The 21,345-nt window shown below is 38.1% G+C and overlaps 1 protein-coding gene across 1 annotated transcript; it reads right to left on the bottom strand.

Annotated features, from left to right (window-relative positions):
- Nucleotides 1-20,207, bottom strand: f5 (coagulation factor V). The gene is made up of 25 exons (XM_014986760.2): nt 19,617-20,207; nt 17,881-17,963; nt 16,812-16,934; nt 14,650-14,862; nt 14,400-14,561; nt 13,023-13,244; nt 12,772-12,937; nt 11,699-11,879; nt 11,415-11,511; nt 11,117-11,322; nt 9,958-10,105; nt 9,533-9,745; nt 7,217-9,434; nt 6,943-7,111; nt 5,663-5,899; nt 5,022-5,238; nt 4,699-4,878; nt 4,500-4,616; nt 3,563-3,634; nt 3,395-3,480; nt 2,787-2,942; nt 2,557-2,701; nt 1,560-1,711; nt 1,118-1,300; nt 1-1,002 (listed from the first exon to the last, which is right to left on the bottom strand). Exons 1-25 carry the CDS (start codon nt 19,775-19,777, stop codon nt 856-858), a joined length of 6,054 nt encoding a protein of 2,017 aa, XP_014842246.2. The 5' UTR covers nt 19,778-20,207; the 3' UTR covers nt 1-855.
- Between the last annotated feature and the right edge of the window lie 1,138 nt (nt 20,208-21,345).

Here is a 21,345-nt window from a genome sequence, read left to right as displayed (position 1 = left end):
GCCAGTAATCATATTTATTAAAACACAATAAATTACACATCTACTTACATATGTACATTACTTCAGTTCCATTTCCTATTGCATTTGTAAGCCTAAAAATGTTATATATATTGCAAACACACAAAAAAGTGGTGTCTAATTTGTGTTATAGCTCACGAGGGAAAAAAAGACGTAACATTTACACTGACATCTAGTGGTCAGAAGAGAGATTGCAAATAACTCCCAGTCACGCTTTCTAACGAAAAATGATATAGAAGTTGGTTAAATAAAATGTAAATTATAAAAATATCTTGAAAAAGTTGTATCTGTTGTCACATGTTTATATCAGATTTATACTTTTACATTTGCTTCTCTTTCTCTATTTATTTTTATTTGAAGAAGTCAGTTTGTGGATTATCTGTTTTGGCGTTTTGGTAATCCGGTTGATCAGATCTATACATCCTGAACTACTTTGCCAGACAGTATACATTTCTTCTGGGTACTTATTCTACAGGAAGTACTTTGACATAGTGCTGAAAGATGTGCTGCACACATGTATATTACATCTACCTTGTTACATCTGGGAAGATTAACTTTTTTTTTCTTTTTAACAAACTTTTTTCTTATTTCACTGCAACAAGGACATTTCATATTAAATGCTGTATTCAGATGCAAATAAATATAAAAACCATTTATTATTTTCAATCTTATGATCTGATGATGACGAACATCTTGGTGTTGGTATGAGATCCCAATAAATTATGTTAATGTTTGTGGTTGTAAAGGGACAAAACTGTAACATGTTCCAGGGTTGGTAATAATTCTGCATGTCTGCCTCGACATTCTAGACGTTTCCTTTGTTTTCTCAAGCATGTGTCACTCAAAGTCGCAGCCTAGAAGCTCTAGTCTCATGGTGATGGAGTTCGACCAGCTTTTGGGGACGACTCGGATAAAGCGAGTGAAGATGGGAGGATAGATGTAGTTCCTCACGTGGTCGTTGTTGTTTGTGTTTCCATCAAAGACCTAGATGAATGAAAAAGAGAGAGAGAGAGAAGGAGAGAGACAGAGAGAACGTCTTTCAACATCAAGAAAAGCTTCAGTCTGAGAAAGCATACTTGTGCTCTCTACATCGGCTCACCTTTACAGTTACATCATCACTGTCCATGTAGTAGGTCCAGTGTATCCCATTGTCACTGTACTGAAGGGCAAACTTGCTGACGTACATCTCCTTCATCATAGACTTGGCTCCCTGTGTTATGATGCCTGTGATCTTCTTAATGCGAGGCAGTTCCACCTGGAGCCACTGGTTCATGTCATTGTTCTGAATAAAACACAGCACAAAGACACTTTGTGAAATAGCTGACAAATTTCCCAAGGTTTCACCTAATTTATGTCTACACAGAATTAGAACAATTTTTATTGGAAGTTTTTCCATTTTGTCACATGACAACAAGTGATTTCACTGTATTTTATTGGCACTCTATTTAAAAGACCAAAACGAAGAAGTGTACAGGTGGAAGGAAAATAATAGATGTTTGTCAAAATTCCTCCAGAGCTGAAATGTCTCCAGTGATTACTACCTTAGCTCTCCATGCGTTGATGGCACCCTGCTTGTTGAGGCGACCGAGAGAGGCTTTCCAGTTTCCATAGTACCACCTGGACTCCTGAGAGCTGGCTGTGATGCATCTGTCCTCTATCAGCCCGCTCTCCATCCCCAAAGGCACGGAGCAGCCTGAACAAAGACAAGCATAATCTTTCAATGCTTTAGCCACTAGGTTAGGACGTAGCTGGTCATGGAGTTCAAGGGGAAATCGACTATTGATTACCTTTCCTTTTTCTTTCTGTTTTTTTTTTTTTTCCTTTTGGATTGCTCAAAGTAAAACCAAGGAGAGCTTCACCTACCGTTATAGTGATTTGATTGGCGCTTCTGTCCAACAATCTGGAATCAGTGTAATTATTGCTGTAACTGCAGACCAGTGAAGCTAATGCTGTATGATGATGAGCATCATTTTGTAATTAAAAACAGAACCAATTTTTCTTCATATGTACCTGAACCCTAACATGCCTATCTCAGATATGATGTAGATAGTTGTGTTATAAAACACTCCAATCAGGCATTACATTATGACTACTGAAAAGTAAAACAAGTAACACTTATCTTTAAATCATGACACCTGCTCTGAGTGGCATAAACAAGTCATTGCTCATAAACAATGAGCAAGTCATTGTTTTTCTTGTTGTTTTTTTTGTCCACAAAAAACTAGAAGCAGGAAAAATGAGCAAGTGTAGGTTTAACAAACATCTGATTGTGATGGTTTGAATCCCGGATCACAGCATCTCCAACGTGACCCTCTTTGTTGGCTGTTCCTGTTCCTGGTCTACAGTTGTGGGTGTCTTATCAAAAGTGGTCCGAGAAAAGAACAGTGGTCAACCGGGACATTGGAAGTGTGAAGCCATCAAATAAGAAAAAAGATTTGGGTTCCTGAGTCCAGCTGTTGGAAATTACAAACCCACAGCAAACCAAACTAGTGTCTCTTTGACTTTCATCCACATTTACTTGCTAATCAAAACTCTTACCATCAAGCTCACAACCGTAGAACTCCATGCGGATTGTTGCCGCATTGTACCAGGTGATGGGGTGGAGCCTAATGAACTGTCCAATCAAAGGAGGAAAGAAGGTGTTTCTCTTTGGCTGAGAGGCTTCCTCGTTTCCTTGAAACGTCTGAGTACACAAAGACAAACGCGGGGCATAAACAAGTGATCGTGCATGTGTCCATTCTGATAGTGAACGATTCAAACTTCCCTACCTTCCAGAATTCCCTGCTGTTGCCTTTGTAAAAGATCCATTTCCGGCCATCATTGCTGTACGAGATGGAGAAATTTGTGGCATACTGGGGCTGCAATAGCTGCCAGGCTCCTTGTGTGGCCACCTGGCTGATCACAACTGGCCGCTTGAAGTTCACCTTATAGCGGAGGTCCACAGGTAATAGATTAAGTATTTTGAGTGCTTTCTTTTTGAACATAAAACGTCAGATATTCCTAGTTCCTGTTTGGAAAAGCAACAGGAATGTCCCCTGAACACTGGAAAAGTTGAGCTAGCTGGGAAATCCAGATTTTTGTATCCAGTATGGCAGCTTCCATAAGAATGTCTTTCTGACAGTTTTTATCTCATTAAACTAGTGAAAGCCAAAGTAAAATACATATCTTTGGATGTGTTCCTTTTGTGTTTAAATACAAAAAAATAGCCTTAACAATATTATTATTGGCTTGTATTGCTAATAGTAGTTAGCGCCAAGGTAAATCCCACCATTCAGAAAGTCTTTCCTGTCTAGTTCCAAGATCTGACTTCCAAATCAAACTGAATACAGCACAAGCAGGACGGAAATGTACAGGCTGAAAAATAAAGGACTCCTACCTGAATCCAGTCGCCTTTCTGGTCTGTGCTCCATGCATTGTATTTACCCTGGTTATTTAGCCTGGCAAGATCGGGCACCCAGTATCCTTAATATGTGGACAAATATTTGCATTCATATAATTTTCAAAGTGGCTGGCTGGAAGAGAATATCAGGAGGGGTATGACTACCTCTGGAGCTGCTGGCTGTGATCTGGTCATTTTTCACGCTGCCCGACTCAAGACCCATAGGATGGTAGCAGTCTTAAATATAAAAAAATAATCATGGCTAAAATACAACACATCAATGTAAGACAATTGCTTAAGGAAAAAAAAAAAGTTTTTCAACCCCAAAAATTGTTGTTGGATTGACTATATTTAAAAGATGAACAATTTATTTGCTAAATTTACAACTAATAAGCACCCTTGTCAAAACGTGTGAAAAACTCACTTCACAATAAATTTGTCTTTTATTCCAAAAGCATAACTTTAAAAAATAATAATAATAAAAAAAAAGAAATCTAGCTTTTAAATTTATACAAAACTCATATAAGGAATGATTGTGTTTAACAAAAGGAATTGATCAAAATTCTACAATTTATCAAATTTAAAGCTGTGTAACTTAAAAAAACAACATGGTTTTTACATACCTGATAAAACTGTCAATACGTCATGACATTGTAATATAACACAGATAATCTGTGAAAAAATAGTTCCTTTGCCTTCTCCCTATGGACCTTCTGTCATCTACATGAACACACCTCTGTCAGAAACAACCAATCACTGCCAGGAGGAGGGTATTAGTGCTGTCTATCACCCTTGTGTATGAGCAGGTACAAATTAAAAAATCTAAATATAACCCTTCTTGCATTTTCTATTTAAAAATATGGAATGTTTTAATTTCTATATTTAAAAAAGTTTAAAAATTATATACTTTGAATTTCAACTATTCTGATCTGTGAGTCAAAAACATTGGACACCACACACTTTAGGGCTTTTGTATGTATCTTTACCAGCAAGAGTAATAATTGTGTGGGTCACTCTACCCAAAATGTAAACTATTTGTCATTGCCAGTTTTTTAGTTTTATAATAAATTTACAACATACGACTATGCACAGCTGTACTCACCATCATCTAGAACCAGGAAGAGCGTCTGCATCCCCTTCTTTTGGTTCAGACCAACTTCCGTCTCCAGCTGCCACAGCCCAGGTTTGGATGGATGCATCTCCAGAGTTGCAAAGCTCCCTGCAAAAATCCAACAATGTTTTACAAACACAACATGGATGTTCTTTATATGAACAGGTAGAGAAGCTAATCTGTTTCTCACCAGGCAGCAGGGGAAACACAGACTGTCTGTAGCTCTTGGTCTTCACGTATTTGAACGTCTGCCCATGGAAGTAAACGCTATGAACGTCTTTGGGAGAACCCATGTTGATCAGGTGCCACCGCACAAGCTGGTTGGTGTACATCCTCAGGCCCTTAAGGCTATATATTATTCCATTGATGGCTACATAAAAAAGAAAAACACAGACAAAGCAGACAATTGGTTCCTCCAGGCTCTAACATATCTTTTAACCATCTTGTCATATCATCCTCTTCTGAAATGAATTGATACGGTTTGAGCAAGACAAAAAGGTCATGGATTGTTACAGTGGAACTTGAGGTTCTCCATGTTGTAGTCATCCCAAACTCGTTTTCGGTACTTTCTTTGCATGACCTCCTGGTTTTTATTGTGGTACCAGCTCTGAGACTCATCGAAGGTCATGAATAGCAGCACAAACTCCCTCGTGTCGAGTGGCTTGTTCTTCAGAGTGCCCTCTCGACACACCAGCAAAGGACCAATTAAGCCGGTGTGAATGTCCTTCTCCTGCAAGAAATGTTTTAGAAACACATTATTTATACAGTGTGTTGCGAAGCCTGCGTACCTCTTGAACTTGTACTTATTTTTTGATGGTGCAACTATCCAGCCACAAACCACAATGTTTTCTATTGGAATTTTGTGAGTTAGAAATATTATTGACTCGAATAATATTATAACGTTCGTTTCCAAATGAAAGTTTGGTGAGTGCTCCATGGCACACATATCGATACATTGCTACAATTGATCTGTTTTAGGCCTAAGAGTTTTGTCAGCGAACATTAGAGAACCAAGAAACACAGCAGACAGGTCAGGGAAAAGCTACGAAGGGGTTTAAATTAGGCAAGAAGCTCTGCTTGTTTATCACTGGGTATGTAGGTTAACATGACGAAACTGTGGAAGAAGGTTTCTCTGGTAAACCGCAACTACTTACGGGATTAACACCAGAGTAGTATGCCCAGGTCCGACACTCAGACTCATCCGGAGTTGGCCCAACCATAGGACTGATTTTCCATATGTATGTGTAGGTGGCGTTGGGTTGAACTTCGTTGTCATATTTATACCAGTACTTGGAGCCGTCCTCGTAGGACAGACCCTCAAACTGCTTTGTATAGAAAACCCCATTAGGGTGCAGGGAGTATGGACGGTTGGCGTTGTTCTTGAACACAATCTAAAACAAGAGACAACGATTGATTTTATCATAGAAAGGTCACAATCTACCAGAGTTATTTGTTTACTCAATTACAGCAAAAAGACAGTTTTCTTTGCTTAGCCATTAGTACAGTGGAACCCCTTCTTCTTTTTTTTTTTTCAGTGGAATGTAATTCAAAATTATGCGTATAAAATTCACCTATTAAATTTGTTCTTAGAGCATATCTAAAATATTTGACAGATAGTGCTGCTTGGGAAGTTGAAATACTGAGGTACAATGCTAAATGTCACACCATTCGCTGGTGTTTGCAAAGCAGGTACTCCAGGTGTAACCCTCTTCATTTTCGTCAATGGTGATTGACTGTAACGCCAAGAGTAGCGATAAGGATGATTGGAGACGTTACCTTCTACACTGTGCTCATTGATAAATGTCTTTTTTGTGTGTGCTAGAGCTATTAAAATAGCTATTATAAGCATTTTTAGAGGGATAATAAAGTCCTGAAGGTAAAATTTAGATGCTAACAGGAACCCTGTGCTCCAGCATTCCAAAACATAGATTTTTTCTGCAAAATAATAAAACATTTATTTCTCAAAATAACATTTTATCTTCACTTCTGGTTTGCATTGTGAATTGGTTGTTCTGAAGGCTTAACCAATGGATGCTCTTAGTTTAGTCTTAAGCTAATATTAATTAACTTAGGACTACTTTGAACTATGTAACTCTGCTTCTGCTTCCTACCTTTTCCACAAGGAGTAGGAACAGGACAGTGGATATCCTCACACTGTATCAATTTTTGAACTGTTACTAACAAACAAACACTGTGAAAACTGTAGTAAACTATAACTCTTAAGTAGACTATAACTCTTAATATTAAACAATTTTCCAATGAAGAACTTTTGTTTTGATCTAAAACTTGAAGGGTGACACTGTACACGTAGCTTACTTTTACTCTTGTGCGGTCAGTTTATTAATCTCCAAATTTGAATCATGCATGTATACAAGTGAAAAAGTAGTCAAATAAAGAATAAAATTCAAAATCCTTCTGAGAGCAGCTAACTTACCATGATGCTTTGTCCGACCTCAGCTTTGATAACAGGCCCAAGGATGCCTAGATGCTCATCCATCTCCCCGCGGAGATCAGGAGCGCTGAAGCTCGCATCCAGGTAACCTCGGAAAACAACTTTGGTGAATTTGGTCTCTAGCATGTTTTGCTGTGACTTATCCTGTCTCCTGTGGTAATAAAACAAACATCACATGAACTAAGTACTTTTTTTTTTTTTTAAATCTTCGCCTTCCCCAAAAATGCGTCCTCCATGTTCTTATTTGTGAGCTTACCTGTGTCCGTAGCCAGCATAGTCCCATTCAACTTCTTCTGCAGCAATAAAGTATGTCTTGACATCAGGACCTGATAACTTTAAGTAGTGTTTAGTAGTTTCATCCAGGTTGAGATTCTTAATGTCCTCATGGCTGCTGTAGGGGTCTTTGAACGACACATACTCATACTCATTTTGTGTCACGTCTTGTTCACTCATATCAGGTTGCTCTGGTTCATCTGCAGGGACATACAGCTGATAGTCACTGAAATCAGGTCGGGGCAAAGCAATGACTATGGGGAAGTTAATCAACTCCTCCTCTTTGGTGACAGTCTGTGGTGGATTGGGCCTTGCCCCACGGGGGGTGAACTCTGGGTTTAATCCTCGTGGGGAAAAGGGTAAACCACTCCTGGTCTGAGGCTTGTACACCTTCCTCCTCCTTGTTTTCATGCCTTCACCTTTCTTGGGTCTTTGTCTGAGGTTCACTTTTTTGTACTTTTTGGGAGGTGGAGTTGTTCGTGGTGCTTCGTTCTCAAAGTATTTTTTCATGTGATCAGGAATCTCCTCAGGTACGGTGGAGTGAGTTCCATCATAAGTCCAGTTGTGGCCTTGTGGGCTCAAGGAGACAGTTTTGATTGCCTCTGATTTGTTTTCTTTAACATAGATAAATATTTCCTCACTACTTTCTGAAGAACCCAACTCGTCAGAACTGAGCAGCTTCACTGGACCACCAGAAAGAGAATGGTTGGATGAACCTCTCGTCTCGTTAGAGAAACTTTCCATTGAAGAAGTATTGGACAACTCCCCAGGAAGAAGTTCTTTCTCGGAGCTCCTCCCTGCTGAACTTGATTTGGAGATGTTCACTGTACTGTCTTGTGATAGCTGATCTACATTTAAAAGATGTGTTGCATTCCCAAGGCTGGAATTGGCAGAAACACTCACACCTTCAGTGGCATTCATTCTTAGTCCAAGTTCTTGCTGCACAGTCATGTTTGAAGAGTTTCCGCCATTGTTTCCTGTGGTCTCCACCAACTCAAGGCTGGTGAGGTTATCTTTGACCATGCTGCTGTTGTCAACTTCCTTATCATCAAGTCCAAAAAGGGACAGTGATTGGTTTATTCCAACGGGTGGCACATCAGTTGACGTGTTATGGTCATCCTCAACTGTTGAAGTCTGTTGAAACCAGTGAGTGCTGGTTGGGTCTCTGTCGGTATCAGACGCGCGCCCTTTGTAGAAGAACACATCGCCCCGAGTGAGTTGCACCTCAGTTTCATTGGGAAAGAATATGTCCATAGAGATGTTGCTACTGCCAGATGAATTTGATTCTGTTGTTCTATCTTTGGTATTTGTTGGCAATGTAGTAGTAAGATTAGTTGTGTCTTGTGATTGTACTGGCATGGTCTGATTGGTGGACTCTTGTTTCTCTGTGGGTTGACTGGCTATCTGTAGTGCCCCCGTAGTAATAGAGGTGGGTTGTTTGGATGAAGTGGAAAGGTTGACAATGTCTGCAGAGGCATTCCCATGAGCTGTTGAACCTGTACCATTGAGAAGTGTTGAGTTCAATGTCCCAGCAACTGTAATACTAGCATTATTTGGACTTCCTGCAACCACAGAAACAGTCCTGTTGGTGGTTGCTGTGCTTTGATTGCTCAGTGAATCACTGTTGCTGTTGAGAACAGTTGTGTCATAGTCAAGGAATGACTGAGTCCTATTCTTCTGTACAGCTGTTGCATGTTTACTAATGCTGCTGTTGTGCAAGTTATGTTCTGTAACATTTTGGTTGACTACAGATTTCCATTGAGTATCATTCATTGCAGTCTGATTTGAAAAGAACTCAGTTTTATTCTTTGTGTCCTTTACATTAGGACTAGCATCGTTGACCGTAGGAGCAAAATCAAAATCATCATACTTCAAATCATAGTCAAATAAACTCAAGTCCAGTATCTCCAGATCAGAGTTACTGGACTGGTTCCTCAGCGACCGCAGACCTAACTCGTCTGCAAACATGTCCGTGTAGATATCGATCTCCACTGGTTCTGTGGGTACAGATTTTGATACCTCCTTTTCTTTTTCGATATCCTCAAAAGTTGGGGGCTTCCACTGAGTAAATTCATCAACTCTGTTCTTGTCATTGTCCTCATACTCATATTGGAAATCACGGTAGCACTCAACATCTTGAAACTTCACACGCATTCCCTTTGTTGTTTCGTGAGTATTCAACGATGCCAAGAGCCAGACACCTGTTGTGAAACAAATACAAATACAAATGTTTGGTAAACAAGATTTACGGATTAAACAAAGTGATAAAAAAAGTGACTTTGTAGATGGCTGTTGTCACCTATGTTGTCCATGGTTATCTTGATGGTTTCTCCAGTCATTGGATAGAGGCTGAGAATGTCTTCAGTTCTGTGATTCAGCTCGAACGAATGGCCATAGAAAGTAGCTGTCTGAATGTAGTCCTGTGCTCCAATGCTGGACACATGCCACGTTGGAACCTCACCGTTGCAGAAGCCCAAATCAGGGCCACTCTCAAACACATAACCATTTATTGCTGTAAGTTGAAAGAAGATGGAAATCAGATGTCTGAGAAACAGCTGGAAGAAATACACAAGAAGTCCCTACAATTAAAGAGTACATGTGGATACAGATAAATATTGCATTGGGCTAAAAGGAATGTTTTGGATGATGACTTTATCTCCTTTTCATCGGTACCGTTATCATGACCGGTGCTGTTAACTGAACTGTGGTAGCAGTGAGACTCACTGTGCATGACATTGGACTTATAAAAGTCTTGGTCGGCTTTGTTGACTTTGGATTGATCATAGCAACGCCGAATGTTTTCGTCCAGATACCAGCTCTTGTTCTCATCGAACACTGAAAACACAGCATGCTGTTCCTTGTCCGCTTTCAGCTGCAAAAACAAAGGGAAGTTTTTTCTCAGTTACTTCTTAGCTCATCTTTGAAGAACATGTCACAGGGTTATGAATATGTTAAAGGTCTTTTCTTCTGCACATCTTTCTTTAGATGACGTAACTGAAGGATTCTTCAGTTATGTCAAAATCCAGTTGAACCAAAATTTTGATGATGATCCAGGATCCTGGATTTGGATTGTAACTATTAGTTCCTTAAAGCCCAGAGAACACTTCTGATGTAATTTGGAGCTAGATGAATAAACCAAACAGGAAATCGCATAACCTGACCAAAGTTATTATATTTAACAACAATATATATATATATATATATATATATATATATATATTATATATAATATATATATATATATATATATATATATATATATATATATATATATATATATACATATATATATATATATATATATATATATATTATATTATATATATATATAATATATATATATATTATATATATATATTATATATATATATATATATATATATATATATATATATATATATATATATATATATATATATATATATATATATATATATATATATATATATATATATATATATATATATATTTATTTATTTTTTTTAATTTTTTTTAATTTTATTTTTTTTAAATGGTATTACCAAATGGATGCATACATATAACACTTTGACTTTTTTGAACTCTGCACCTAAAGGTAAGGTAAGGTGATTTTATTCATATAGCACATTTTCAGCAACAAGGCAATTCAAAGTGCTTTATATATGGGAATATGTAAAGCACTTTGAAAAAATTAACAAAAGTTAACAAAAGTACAAAAAAATTAAACCTACTGCTATAACTAATAAAAACTAAACCAAAATAGAAAAAATATTTAACTAATAATAAAAAGTAGCCAACACACTCTAAAAACTAATTAAACCTGAATTAGACAAACAAAAAGTCACATCCAAATAAAACTAAACTATAATGAAAAACCCACAACGATCATGACCCTGGTCCTGACCTGTACGTTCCTGACGTCAAGAGATTGACTCTTGCAGATGAGCATGGGTCCTATCAGGCCTGACGCGATGTCCCGCGTCGTGTCCACGGCGCTGTGATACATCCGTGTCAGGCATCGGGAATCTCCGTCAAGAGGCTCGTTCTCCTCCAGAACCTTCCACACGTAGGTGCGCGTTTCACCTGGCTGAACGGCATGGCTCTGGTTTCCTGGTTGATTATGTCGCAAGCAACTCCGTCACTTCACGTATTTAAAATCTGTTATGTTTTGTTTGAAGCCTTATCTGGGGAATAGTCTATACCTCCTTCTGGATAGCTGACTCCCTCCTCTGACTTTTCGACAGTCAGGCCATGTGGGTAGATACTGTAAGGCCTTGAGGCCAAATTCTTAAAAACAATCTGTGAAAGAGGAAGAAAGTGCATCAAGCCACAATCTAATCTGGCATAAAATGATCACACAGTTCCTGCTATTATGTTTAATATTGTGCCAGGACCAAATTTAGGAATATAAGTGTTTGGCTTTGGCATTTATCTTTATACATCCTATTTCCTAAGTTTAAGGTTTTCCGCTCTGTTACAGTCTTACTGTGATCATGTCTCGGATTTGCGCTCTGATCACTGGACCCAAGATGCCCAGCTCATTCTTCCTGTGCTCATTTTCCACCTTTTCAGTGAATGATTCATTTTTGTACTGAGTGTACACCGCCTTCTTGTACTTTGCTCCGATGCGGCGTGCCGACTGTGTCAGGTACTGGAGCTTGAAGTCTCTAAACAGAGAGAAAACTCATATTTAGTCCAGCTCTGAGATAGCGAGTTTTCATGTTTCATGTCTTTGTGGGGAATGATAACTTGACCCCATTTATCCCCCTATAATAACACCAAGTCAACTTGAGTTTAAATCAAAGACCAGATTTAAACCAGATTGAAATTCTGGGACATGACTTTGAAGGGGCAGCATTACGTGTTTTCCAGTCACATAATATCATTTTAGAACAAAATCAAGTAATAATGTTAATGTCACTTGTGATAAAAAATAATATATCAAATATGACTTAAAAGAAATTTGACTCACTAATTTAACGCCTTGAAATTGGGCCTCTGTCTCTTTAAAAACTGCTGCTCTTTCTGAAACTCCGCCTTCAGGAAGTCATCACAACATAGCTCCTCTATTAAACCTTTAACAACGTTTTTACCAGCGTTGCACTGAGAAGTAGCTCATATAATGAGCTCAGCAGATGTTCCATCAGGTGTTTGCTAATTGCTGCTGGCTAGTCTGAAGGAGCTGAGTGGGGGAGTTATGGGCTCTGTGAGGCGGAAGCTTGGAAACTTGGAAATTGCAGCTGCATCTTGATGGTGGCGCTGGGTCCACCATGTTTTACACAGCTGAATGGTTGCCACGGGACATTAAATGATTTTCAAACATGCATGTAAGAATCAAGGCAACACCACATGCATGTTTTTGATAGCATTAGAACATAAGTAAAGCTCAAAAAGGTTGATTTTGCATAATACTGCCCCTTTAAATACACCAGCGACGCTCAAAAGCCTTCCAATGTGGTGAAAATAGTGAAGTTTCATTTAAATCCCGATGCACTGATCTTAAACTCCCATTGTCGGTTATAATGTTGACAATCTATACGTCAAAATAAAGTTGCTCACTGATCAATGTGTTTGTCGCTGTCCTTTGAATAGTCCCAGACTATTTCCTCCGCAGCAATGTAATACTTCCACTCATTGCTGTGTCGTTGCTGGTAGATTGTCATCTTTCTCACGGGCTCCTTAAACTCTTCACACTTCCTCACGTCCACAAAGCCGTGCATGCCAGCTGCAAACCGATCAGACGCATTCAAGTTGTTTCGGCGGGAAAGAAAATGGAAACTCTGTTGGTTTAAATGTTCAGGTCCACCCACCTTCCATGTGCTTGGTGGTGAAGGAGGAGAGCAGCCAGCGGCCTGCGTAGGCAGAAACCAGGCTGGCGGTGGCTGAGGAGCCGCTGATCAGCCCCACTGACGACACTTTGTGGCCGCTGTGAGTCAGGACCTGGCCGTTCATGTGAACTGAGAAGACCTCGGGTTCTGAGCTCATGCCCACCAGGTGCAGGCTCACCGGGGCGTGGGCACATAAACTTACGCCTTGGAGCAGAAACATAAAAGTTTTAATTAGAATTGAGGCAAAACAAGACATTTTTCACTCATTGAACAACAGACTAGCAGTTATTCTAAATTTCATAAATATCGTCAACATTACACTACAGTATATCTGTCTCTGCATTATGTGGTGACGGTGTGGTATGAGACATATTCTGTGAAGAAAATCAAGCTCCTCTGCGTTCACCCAGTCCTGTTTAGAAACAACCAATCAGAGCTAAGAGGCAGGGCTTACTGCTGTCAATCACCCTCGCTCATCCCGCCCTCTACTTCACTCTACTACAGCTTTGTTCCTAATAGCCTGCTAGCTAATATAGCCACCAATGACTGCGGATAAATGGTTTTCCTGTAATGTGAGTTGTTTATCCACCTTTAGCACATACAGCAGCAAGTACATCAGAATGATTGGCAGCACTAGGACCCTCCTTGCTCTGATTGGTTGTTTTTGATTGGGAGCAGAGTATTTCTTCAAACGACAGTTGTAGCTCAGGGAGGAGATCGAGTTTTTCACAAATGATCTGTCTCATAACATACTGTTGGGACATGATGACAGTTTTTTCAAATATGTGTAATTTTTTTTTAAGTTTGCTTCTATCGCTCAGATACTGATTTTTTAAGCTAACACTGTACACTTTAGAATACTTTGTCTACCAGCTAAGTCAGACTGCCACAAAATGTGTCTCAACTCAGGGATGATAAAGGTTTACGCCGATACCAACACTTTTTATTATTTCAGCTTGATATACTGATATATTGTTTCTGTGGTTTTTCCTTTGAATTATTCGGCTAAACCATTGGATAGAATTTGAACGACATTTATAAGTGCCTATGAAATACTTTAATAACATATTAACATGATAAATAGAAACAATAGTAAAACAGAGCGTGAATTTTTTCCTCTAAAACAAAGTGCAAGAAATCAAAACAAAATCTTTTTTGAGGTAGAGCTGTACAAAAATAAAATACAATTTCAAGAGGTAATCTGAAACTAAAGTATCAGTCTTAGTAGCTTAGCTAGAATCAATCCGATATTGATACCGACTTGGTATCGATATCAACATTTTGGATCAGTTCCTAGTATATGCCAAATGTAATTGCGCCCTCAATTCAAAAGTTGCGATAATGACCCAATACACTGACCAGGCAAGGATCCCCGTGTGTATCCGTTGATGGTGTATTTGACGTGGTCATCTGAAGAGCGTCCACTTGGAGTGTACAAACTTTGTTTCTCGTCAAAGACCCCAAAGAGAAACACAAACTCATTGTGGATGCCCTTCTGCTGTCCCGATTCGTCCAAGACGCCTTCAATCAGAAGGAAGACCAAAGAGGCATTAAATCCAATTTTTAATTCTGACAAAACAGAAAGAAGTTATCAACACACAACACTGACCGTTCTTGCAGACGAGCAAAGCACCGATGAGGCCAGAGTTGTAGTCCTGCACCACGTTTTGGTGGGAGATGTAGGTGTAGGTGAGACAGTCGGGATCGTCGGGCAGCGGGGAAACGTCTGTCGTCACCTCCCAGGTGTAAACATGTTCACCATTAGGCTGCACGATGTCGTCCTCTTTTTCCTTCTGTGACGTGTTGTCAAAGTAGTTGGCTCCTGTGGAAAAATAAATAAATAAATAAATAAGAACCTTTTCTTTCACTTACATGCTAATTTCTACGTCGAAGCTAGCTTAAGAGCTTGCTTAGCTAGTTTAGAGTAAAGGTGAGGATTTCAAACCAGAGATGGCCACAAAAGCATCTTCTGCTTGGAGGACTAGTTCCAATCATCCTGGGCAGTTAGAACATTTCCACGGCTGGGTTTGGATAAAACAAGCTAACGTCCAACTTCTGAATTACCCCTGATCTCAAAATACACTGTGATGCTCAAGTAGCTACAGAATAGTTTTTCGTTGGCATAAATCCTGCCCGACATTTTGTAGAGTAAGACCATGAACGGGATTTAAATACCATATTCTTTTTGGAAAATATTTTTTGAAATAATTTGTCATTGTCTCAAAAACACATAAACTAGCTTACAAGTAACTTCTCAGCGAGATATAGCAGCTTGCTTAAAGTCAATAATTCCTTAATTTTGATGATAAGGTATTTGGTCCACTGCCAGATTATTTCACTCATAACATGAGAAAAATGTCTTGTTTTAAGTTAAACATCTGCCAGTACAACTATTATTTATTTATTTTATTATTTTACCAGTAATAAGAAATGATTTTCTTGAAGGAAACTTCTATATCTAACATAGAAGTTAGTTTAGTTTTATTCAAAGATATATGAACCAGAAACAAACCAAAAGGACTTGCTAAGATTTTGTGTTTTTGCCACTTTTTTTTTTTTAACATGACAAAAACCTGGGATGTTAGAATTTTGAGGACCATGATATAAATATTTGTTCCTGTACAACATTGACCAAGTTTAGATCAGAGGAAATCTGCAGTAAATTCAAACTTGTGAACACAGCAGGCCTGTTTTCTAAAGTCCTTGCAGCTGTGTGTCATATCCTGCCTGGAAAAAAAGGAACGGTTATGAGTAGGATGTTTATGTCAGTGATGAGAGGATTGACACACAGCTGCTAACCCAAATGGTTAGCAGTGAGATGAATAACATCCCTGTGGTGTGCAAACGTCTCAGTAGATTATTGGCCAACTCTGAAATTCCTTAAAACGAATGAAGAGGAAATAAACTCCTTCCTGTAAACAGTTCTTTAATTAACATTTCCTCTGTGGATTCAGTTTAATCACAGAGGAATTAATTTGAAATTAAGCAGCAACTGTATTTTTTTTATTTCCAAAAATACTCTATTTGTCTCAGCTGTTTTCCCATGCATATGAACACACACTGCAAAAACACAAAATCTAATTTCTGTTGTAAACATCTTAGTAGAATTGAAGTAAGACAAAACTAACAAGTCACTGTTATTTAAATCAATAATTCCTTAATATCGATGAAAAAATATTAGTTTTATTCGCACATGATGTCACTTAATAATCTACCAATTATTAAGTGAAATAATAATTAAGTGAAATTAATAACATGTCTTGTTATTTCACTTTTATTGTCCAAACAAGCAAAACAGCACATATTTTTACTGTGTAAGTAAAATGATCTTCCCTTTAAACAAATACTTTTTCCATCAATATTAAGGAATTATTGATTTATAACAATCTCCTACTCCTTGTTGAAGGGTTTCTTGTAAGTTAGTTTAGTCTTATTTCAAGTGTACTAAGACATTTGTACACTTGAAATAAGTGTACAACAAACACTTGGTAATATTTTGTGTTTTTACATTGCGGACAGTGATTTCCAAAGGCTTCAGGTCTTCTTCCTGTTGGACTTCAGAACCGTCTGCCTTGATAACCTGCCTGTCCTGGTTAATATGTTAGAAGAAGACAAACAGTTTTGTTTGCTATATTGGCCAACGCTGCGTGAGCGATGAAGGGTCTAACATCAGGGACGCCTGGAGCGACCCGAATCCAGTGTGTGGCGTTCAGGGTTGGCCCCCTCAGTTGGGACACTGTCTCTGTGTGTCTTGATTAATGCCCCACTCACCCTCCGACTGCTTCCCGTAAGCCACTCCGTGTGGGTGGATGCTGTACGCGCCGTAAGCCATGTTTCTGAAAGTGACGACGATGGTCTCGCCCTCCTCGGCCCTCAGCGTGGGCCCCAGCAGACCTGCAGGGAGAGGCACAGGATCCAGTTTCTTTATTTGGACTTTGTGTGCGAGCAGTTCTGGGATTTGAAGCAACGTGAAAACACACCGGGGGCAAGTTTGGGACCCCTCTCTTGCTTTCTGGGTAATTATTAAATATGTGACTGTGGTGGAACAGTGTGAAAGTGAGTTCTGTATTTTATTTTTTTTCATCATCACAGACCAGGAGTCTGCAAGCTTCACAATCCAGAGAGCATTTTATTTGTCCTCAGTTCATCAACAAAAAAAAAAACAGTTTAGACACATTTTCTATAATAACAAAAAAAAAAAAAAAGTAAGCCTGCAGAATGTTATTTTATTAAAAAGAAAAAGTTTTATACATATTTTTGAACCTATTTTGAAATGCTAGCTAGACCTAACATTTGTGAGAGGCACGCACACAGTCATGATTGTCAGCGCTAAGACCCGCCTCCTGACTCTCATTGGTTGTTTGTAGTTAGAACTGGGTGAAGGCAGAGAAGCTCTTCTTTTTTCTTTTTTTTTTTTTTTTTTACAGATTATCTGCGCCATGTCATACTGTCACATCATAGTGACACTTTCAACAAATATTTAATAAATCTATATTATTAAATCTATATTATTATATATAGATTATAAAGGTTACACACTGCAGCTTTAATAATTGAAAAAATATTTTTTCAGCTTGTTTTTGAAATTGTTCTCCATCTGATATAAAACAAATTGGATGATCTAAAACATTTAAGTTTGACCGACAATATTTTAAAATAAATATTTGTTCCCAGCCTGGTTCCAGATGGTCGTAGGAGTACCAGGATGATTCGATGCCCTTCCTCTATGGAAAATTGTTTAAAAAAAATAAATATTTCTGCTGTGGGAATCGACTTTGAGGCAGAGTTTCTACATGATCAGAGCCGGGCCATTGGCTTGTTTACCTCCAACCGCACTCACCTAACCAGGGCGGATGAGTCTTAGCCCGGCTGAAGGTTTCGTCATATTCCCGAAAAACCACTTTCTTGTAGGTGGGATCCTGCCTGAGGAATGGTGGGAAAATACAAAACATCAATCAGCAAGCCAGCAGGACGGGAATCTCCTCGTCTAGTCATGGTAAAAACAAACAACTCCGCCTCAAAAGTAAAGGAAATGAGTTAGTATTTAAGATCTGTGTGGTCAAGACAGGCTGTGATGACGGTCATGTGACACCATATGCAAAATTACTGTCTGGTTTCACACAAGTAAAGCATGTGTGTGATTTGATTGAACAGTCAACGGCCTGCGGAATCACTTTTAGCTGAAATCTTGAAGATCGCATGTGGGTTTTGGTCAAACATCTCCACTTTGTCTGAAGCATGTTGTTCAGGAAGTCACTTGGGCAAATTCAACTTTACAGATGTAGGTTGCGTTTCTGTGCTTTCCTTTTTTTAGTTAAATAACTTTCCTTTCACAGGCATTTGAAATATTCAATACTCGTCTAATATACTATCCTGAACATCAACATCATCCATGTTACGTTTGACTTGTATATTCTATGACAGTGGCGTTACAGTTTGACAGTAAAAATCCAGCAATTAAATATTATTGGGTCTACAATATTTATTGTGCTAAATAAGTGCTAGTTACATAAGTGCGTTTAGAACTTATGTACCAAATTATTATGTGGTTATAAATTCGGTCATTACCAAATTACTACAATTTACTTAGAGGTCAGTTCCTCGTGTATCACTACACATTGTGCTAACAGGAAATTACACTTATGTTGGCAATTTCACGGCAATACCTTCTTATTACACAGCTGAAGTTGGAGGCACTTCCTGAAACTAACTTTATGCATACATAATTATATTATATGTCTGATTTGCAACATTATCTTCCTCTCCCATTTGTGCTTTAATGCCTGGAAATTACCAAATGATTAGCAAAACTGCAGAAATGTAAACCACACTACTTTATTTTTCCCTTTGTTCCTGGATATGTTTGATACAAAATAACTTTTTTTTAAATCAAAACTTAGATGGTAACTGATAAGTTTGTGTAATACAATGGAATATTAGGGCCATCGTAGATATAGAAAAAATAAGAGTACATTTCAGCCAAATAATTCTGAAATTTCGGGAGTAGTCTCAAAAATCCTCAGGAAAAGAACGAGAACATTTCTAATTGTGAAATGTTGACAATTTTCTATTTAAAAAAAAAAGACAAAGAAAAACTCAGAAATTTTGAGGGGAAACATTTTGGACATTTCTGTCTTCCACAAGCCAAAAAGAGTTTCAAAGCTCTACATTTTTCGACTTTTGAAATTTCAAAAAAAAATTTCTAGAATTTTTTTCACCTATGACAAGAAAAATGTGTCACTTTTCAAACTCAAAAATTTTTGTTTGTTTTTTTTCCTGACATTTTTGGATATTTTTCAGAGGAAATGTACTCCTCTCTTTTTCTCTACCTACTGTGGTCATACAACACTGGCATAATGTAAAGTTTGTTCCAAACGAACAAAGAAAAAAAATGATTAAAAATGCTGAAAGAAACAAAGGCGAATTGAGCTGTTTCAGTAAAAAACTAAATTAACAGTTTATAGTTAATGTAAACTATATTAACAGTTTTGTTTACACACTTAACACACAACTATCATCCAGACAAACAAGCAAAGAGACACCATTCTTGCTGTTTCATATACATTTCTAGCCAACCTGTTTGTATCATTGCCAGAATAATTCCAGTTGATCTCCACAGCAGCGATGTAGTAGCGTCTCTCCTTGGATCTCTGCAGGTCCGCTTTAATGACCAGCGCTGCCAGGAGAAGCAGGATGGGCAGGAGATGGTGAGCTCCTATCCCAGGACAGAGCTTCATGTCTGGGATCAATCCTCCAGGTGAAATGCTGCTCGGTTCCACAAGACTGTGATCTGGACAGAGAGCTGCGCTGTGTGTGTTATCTGTCACTGATACACACACGTGTCTGTTTCCAAACAGTATGTACCGGGGCAATGAACTGTGCCTCAGTGTATTTTTGTTTTTTCTTTCTTGGTCTTGTAATTGAAGTCATATGTCCTTTATCTTGAGTCATCCCTGAGGTTGTACCCAGTCCCATCTTTACTGAAAACGTCTCGTAGGAATAAGTGTTGAAGTATTTATCTGACCTCAGAATGTCCCTGGAAAGTCAGCCATGCAAAAATACACATGCTGTAAATCTAGACTGGGACATTTGGTGGAAACGTGGAGCCATAAAACACTCACGTGGATTGGTCTTCTGGGAAATAAACAACCGAATCAACTCTGACTGTGCCTATTCATACAAATAAATATGAAACAGCTCTCAAAGTATGTTTTCCTCAACGACTAAGGCAGATCACTGCAAAAGCACAAAATATTACAGAGTATTTCTGTAGTTTCTGGTGCAAATATCTTAGTACTCTTGAAATAAGACAAACCAAACTAATAAGTAACTTTTCAACAAGCCATATGGGCTTCTTTTAAATCCTTAATATTGATGAAAAAGTACTAGTTCCACTGGCAGATCTTGCTATATCTTGTTATAAGTGAAATAATCTGCCAGTGGAACTAGTAATACTGCTGAAAGTCTAAAATACACATTTCCAAAACATTCTTAATTAAAAAACAAAACAAAAAAAAAACAACCCATCATAATCATGGTTGTCATTTGTTCGAATTAACAAATTTAAACATTGAAATGAACAGTGGAAATGAATATTGTAACATGTAAGTCTGACAGTGGATTCAGCATGACAACAGGTCAAAATTAAACATAAGAACATTTTGCAGCACCTGGGAAGTATGTGGACAAAAGGCTGAAAACGATGCACAAATGAAATGCACTAATAATTTAGAAGGTCCTTACCTATTTCACCTCTTAATTAGTTTTAACTATGGGTAACTTCCTGTTTGATTCGTGGTGCTTTTAGTTTGAAGGGGCAATTTCCGGTTTAACTGTTGGAGCAAAGTTAGCTTAACGGCAACCAGAAGACGTAACGGAGAGTATAAAATGTCTATATTTTTTCAGCACCCTCTTGATAGAGACAAAAGGTATGTTTATAAAACATGTAAATAAGTACATGTTTCAAATATTGTGTGACTTAAACCGTAAAATTACATAAAGATGTATTTTTTTAAAACAGCTTTTACTTAATCATCTTTGTATTTAAAAACACTACTGAATTCTAAGTCGTTTTGGCCATTAAAATAAAGAGCCGTAGCAGAAATGAAATGCAGTTAAGTAAATAACTATAATCAATATTTGTGAATGCTCAAAGTAGCAAGTTATGTTTTAGAGTAAAAGCAAATCCACTGGGGTTTCCAACAGAAAAAATGTCTTTATGATGAATATATTCAATGTTATCCCTAACTCAGTTCCATCAAATGCAGCAAAGCGTATCTAAGAGTTCCTACGAATGGCTACGTTC

This window comes from Poecilia mexicana, unplaced genomic scaffold (genome assembly GCF_051168715.1).
Source record: "Poecilia mexicana isolate PSO_F unplaced genomic scaffold, ASM5116871v1 scaffold_2, whole genome shotgun sequence".
Lineage (NCBI taxonomy): Eukaryota > Metazoa > Chordata > Actinopteri > Cyprinodontiformes > Poeciliidae > Poecilia > Poecilia mexicana.
Note: the sequence above shows the minus strand (reverse complement) of the source record. Positions and strands in the feature narration are given on the sequence as shown.

Excerpts from the sequence above, each read along its gene's own strand:
- f5 (XM_014986760.2), bottom strand. The coding sequence starts at position 19,777 with ATGAAGCTCTGTCCTGGGATAGGAGCTCACCATCTCCTGCCCATCCTG. Across the intron at positions 9,435-9,532 it reads GATAACCATGGACAACATAG|GTGTCTGGCTCTTGGCATCG; the intron begins GTGACAACAGCC and ends GTTTCACAACAG. Across the intron at positions 2,943-3,394 it reads AGAAAGGCGACTGGATTCAG|GTGAACTTCAAGCGGCCAGT; the intron begins GTAGGAGTCCTT and ends CTCCGCTATAAG.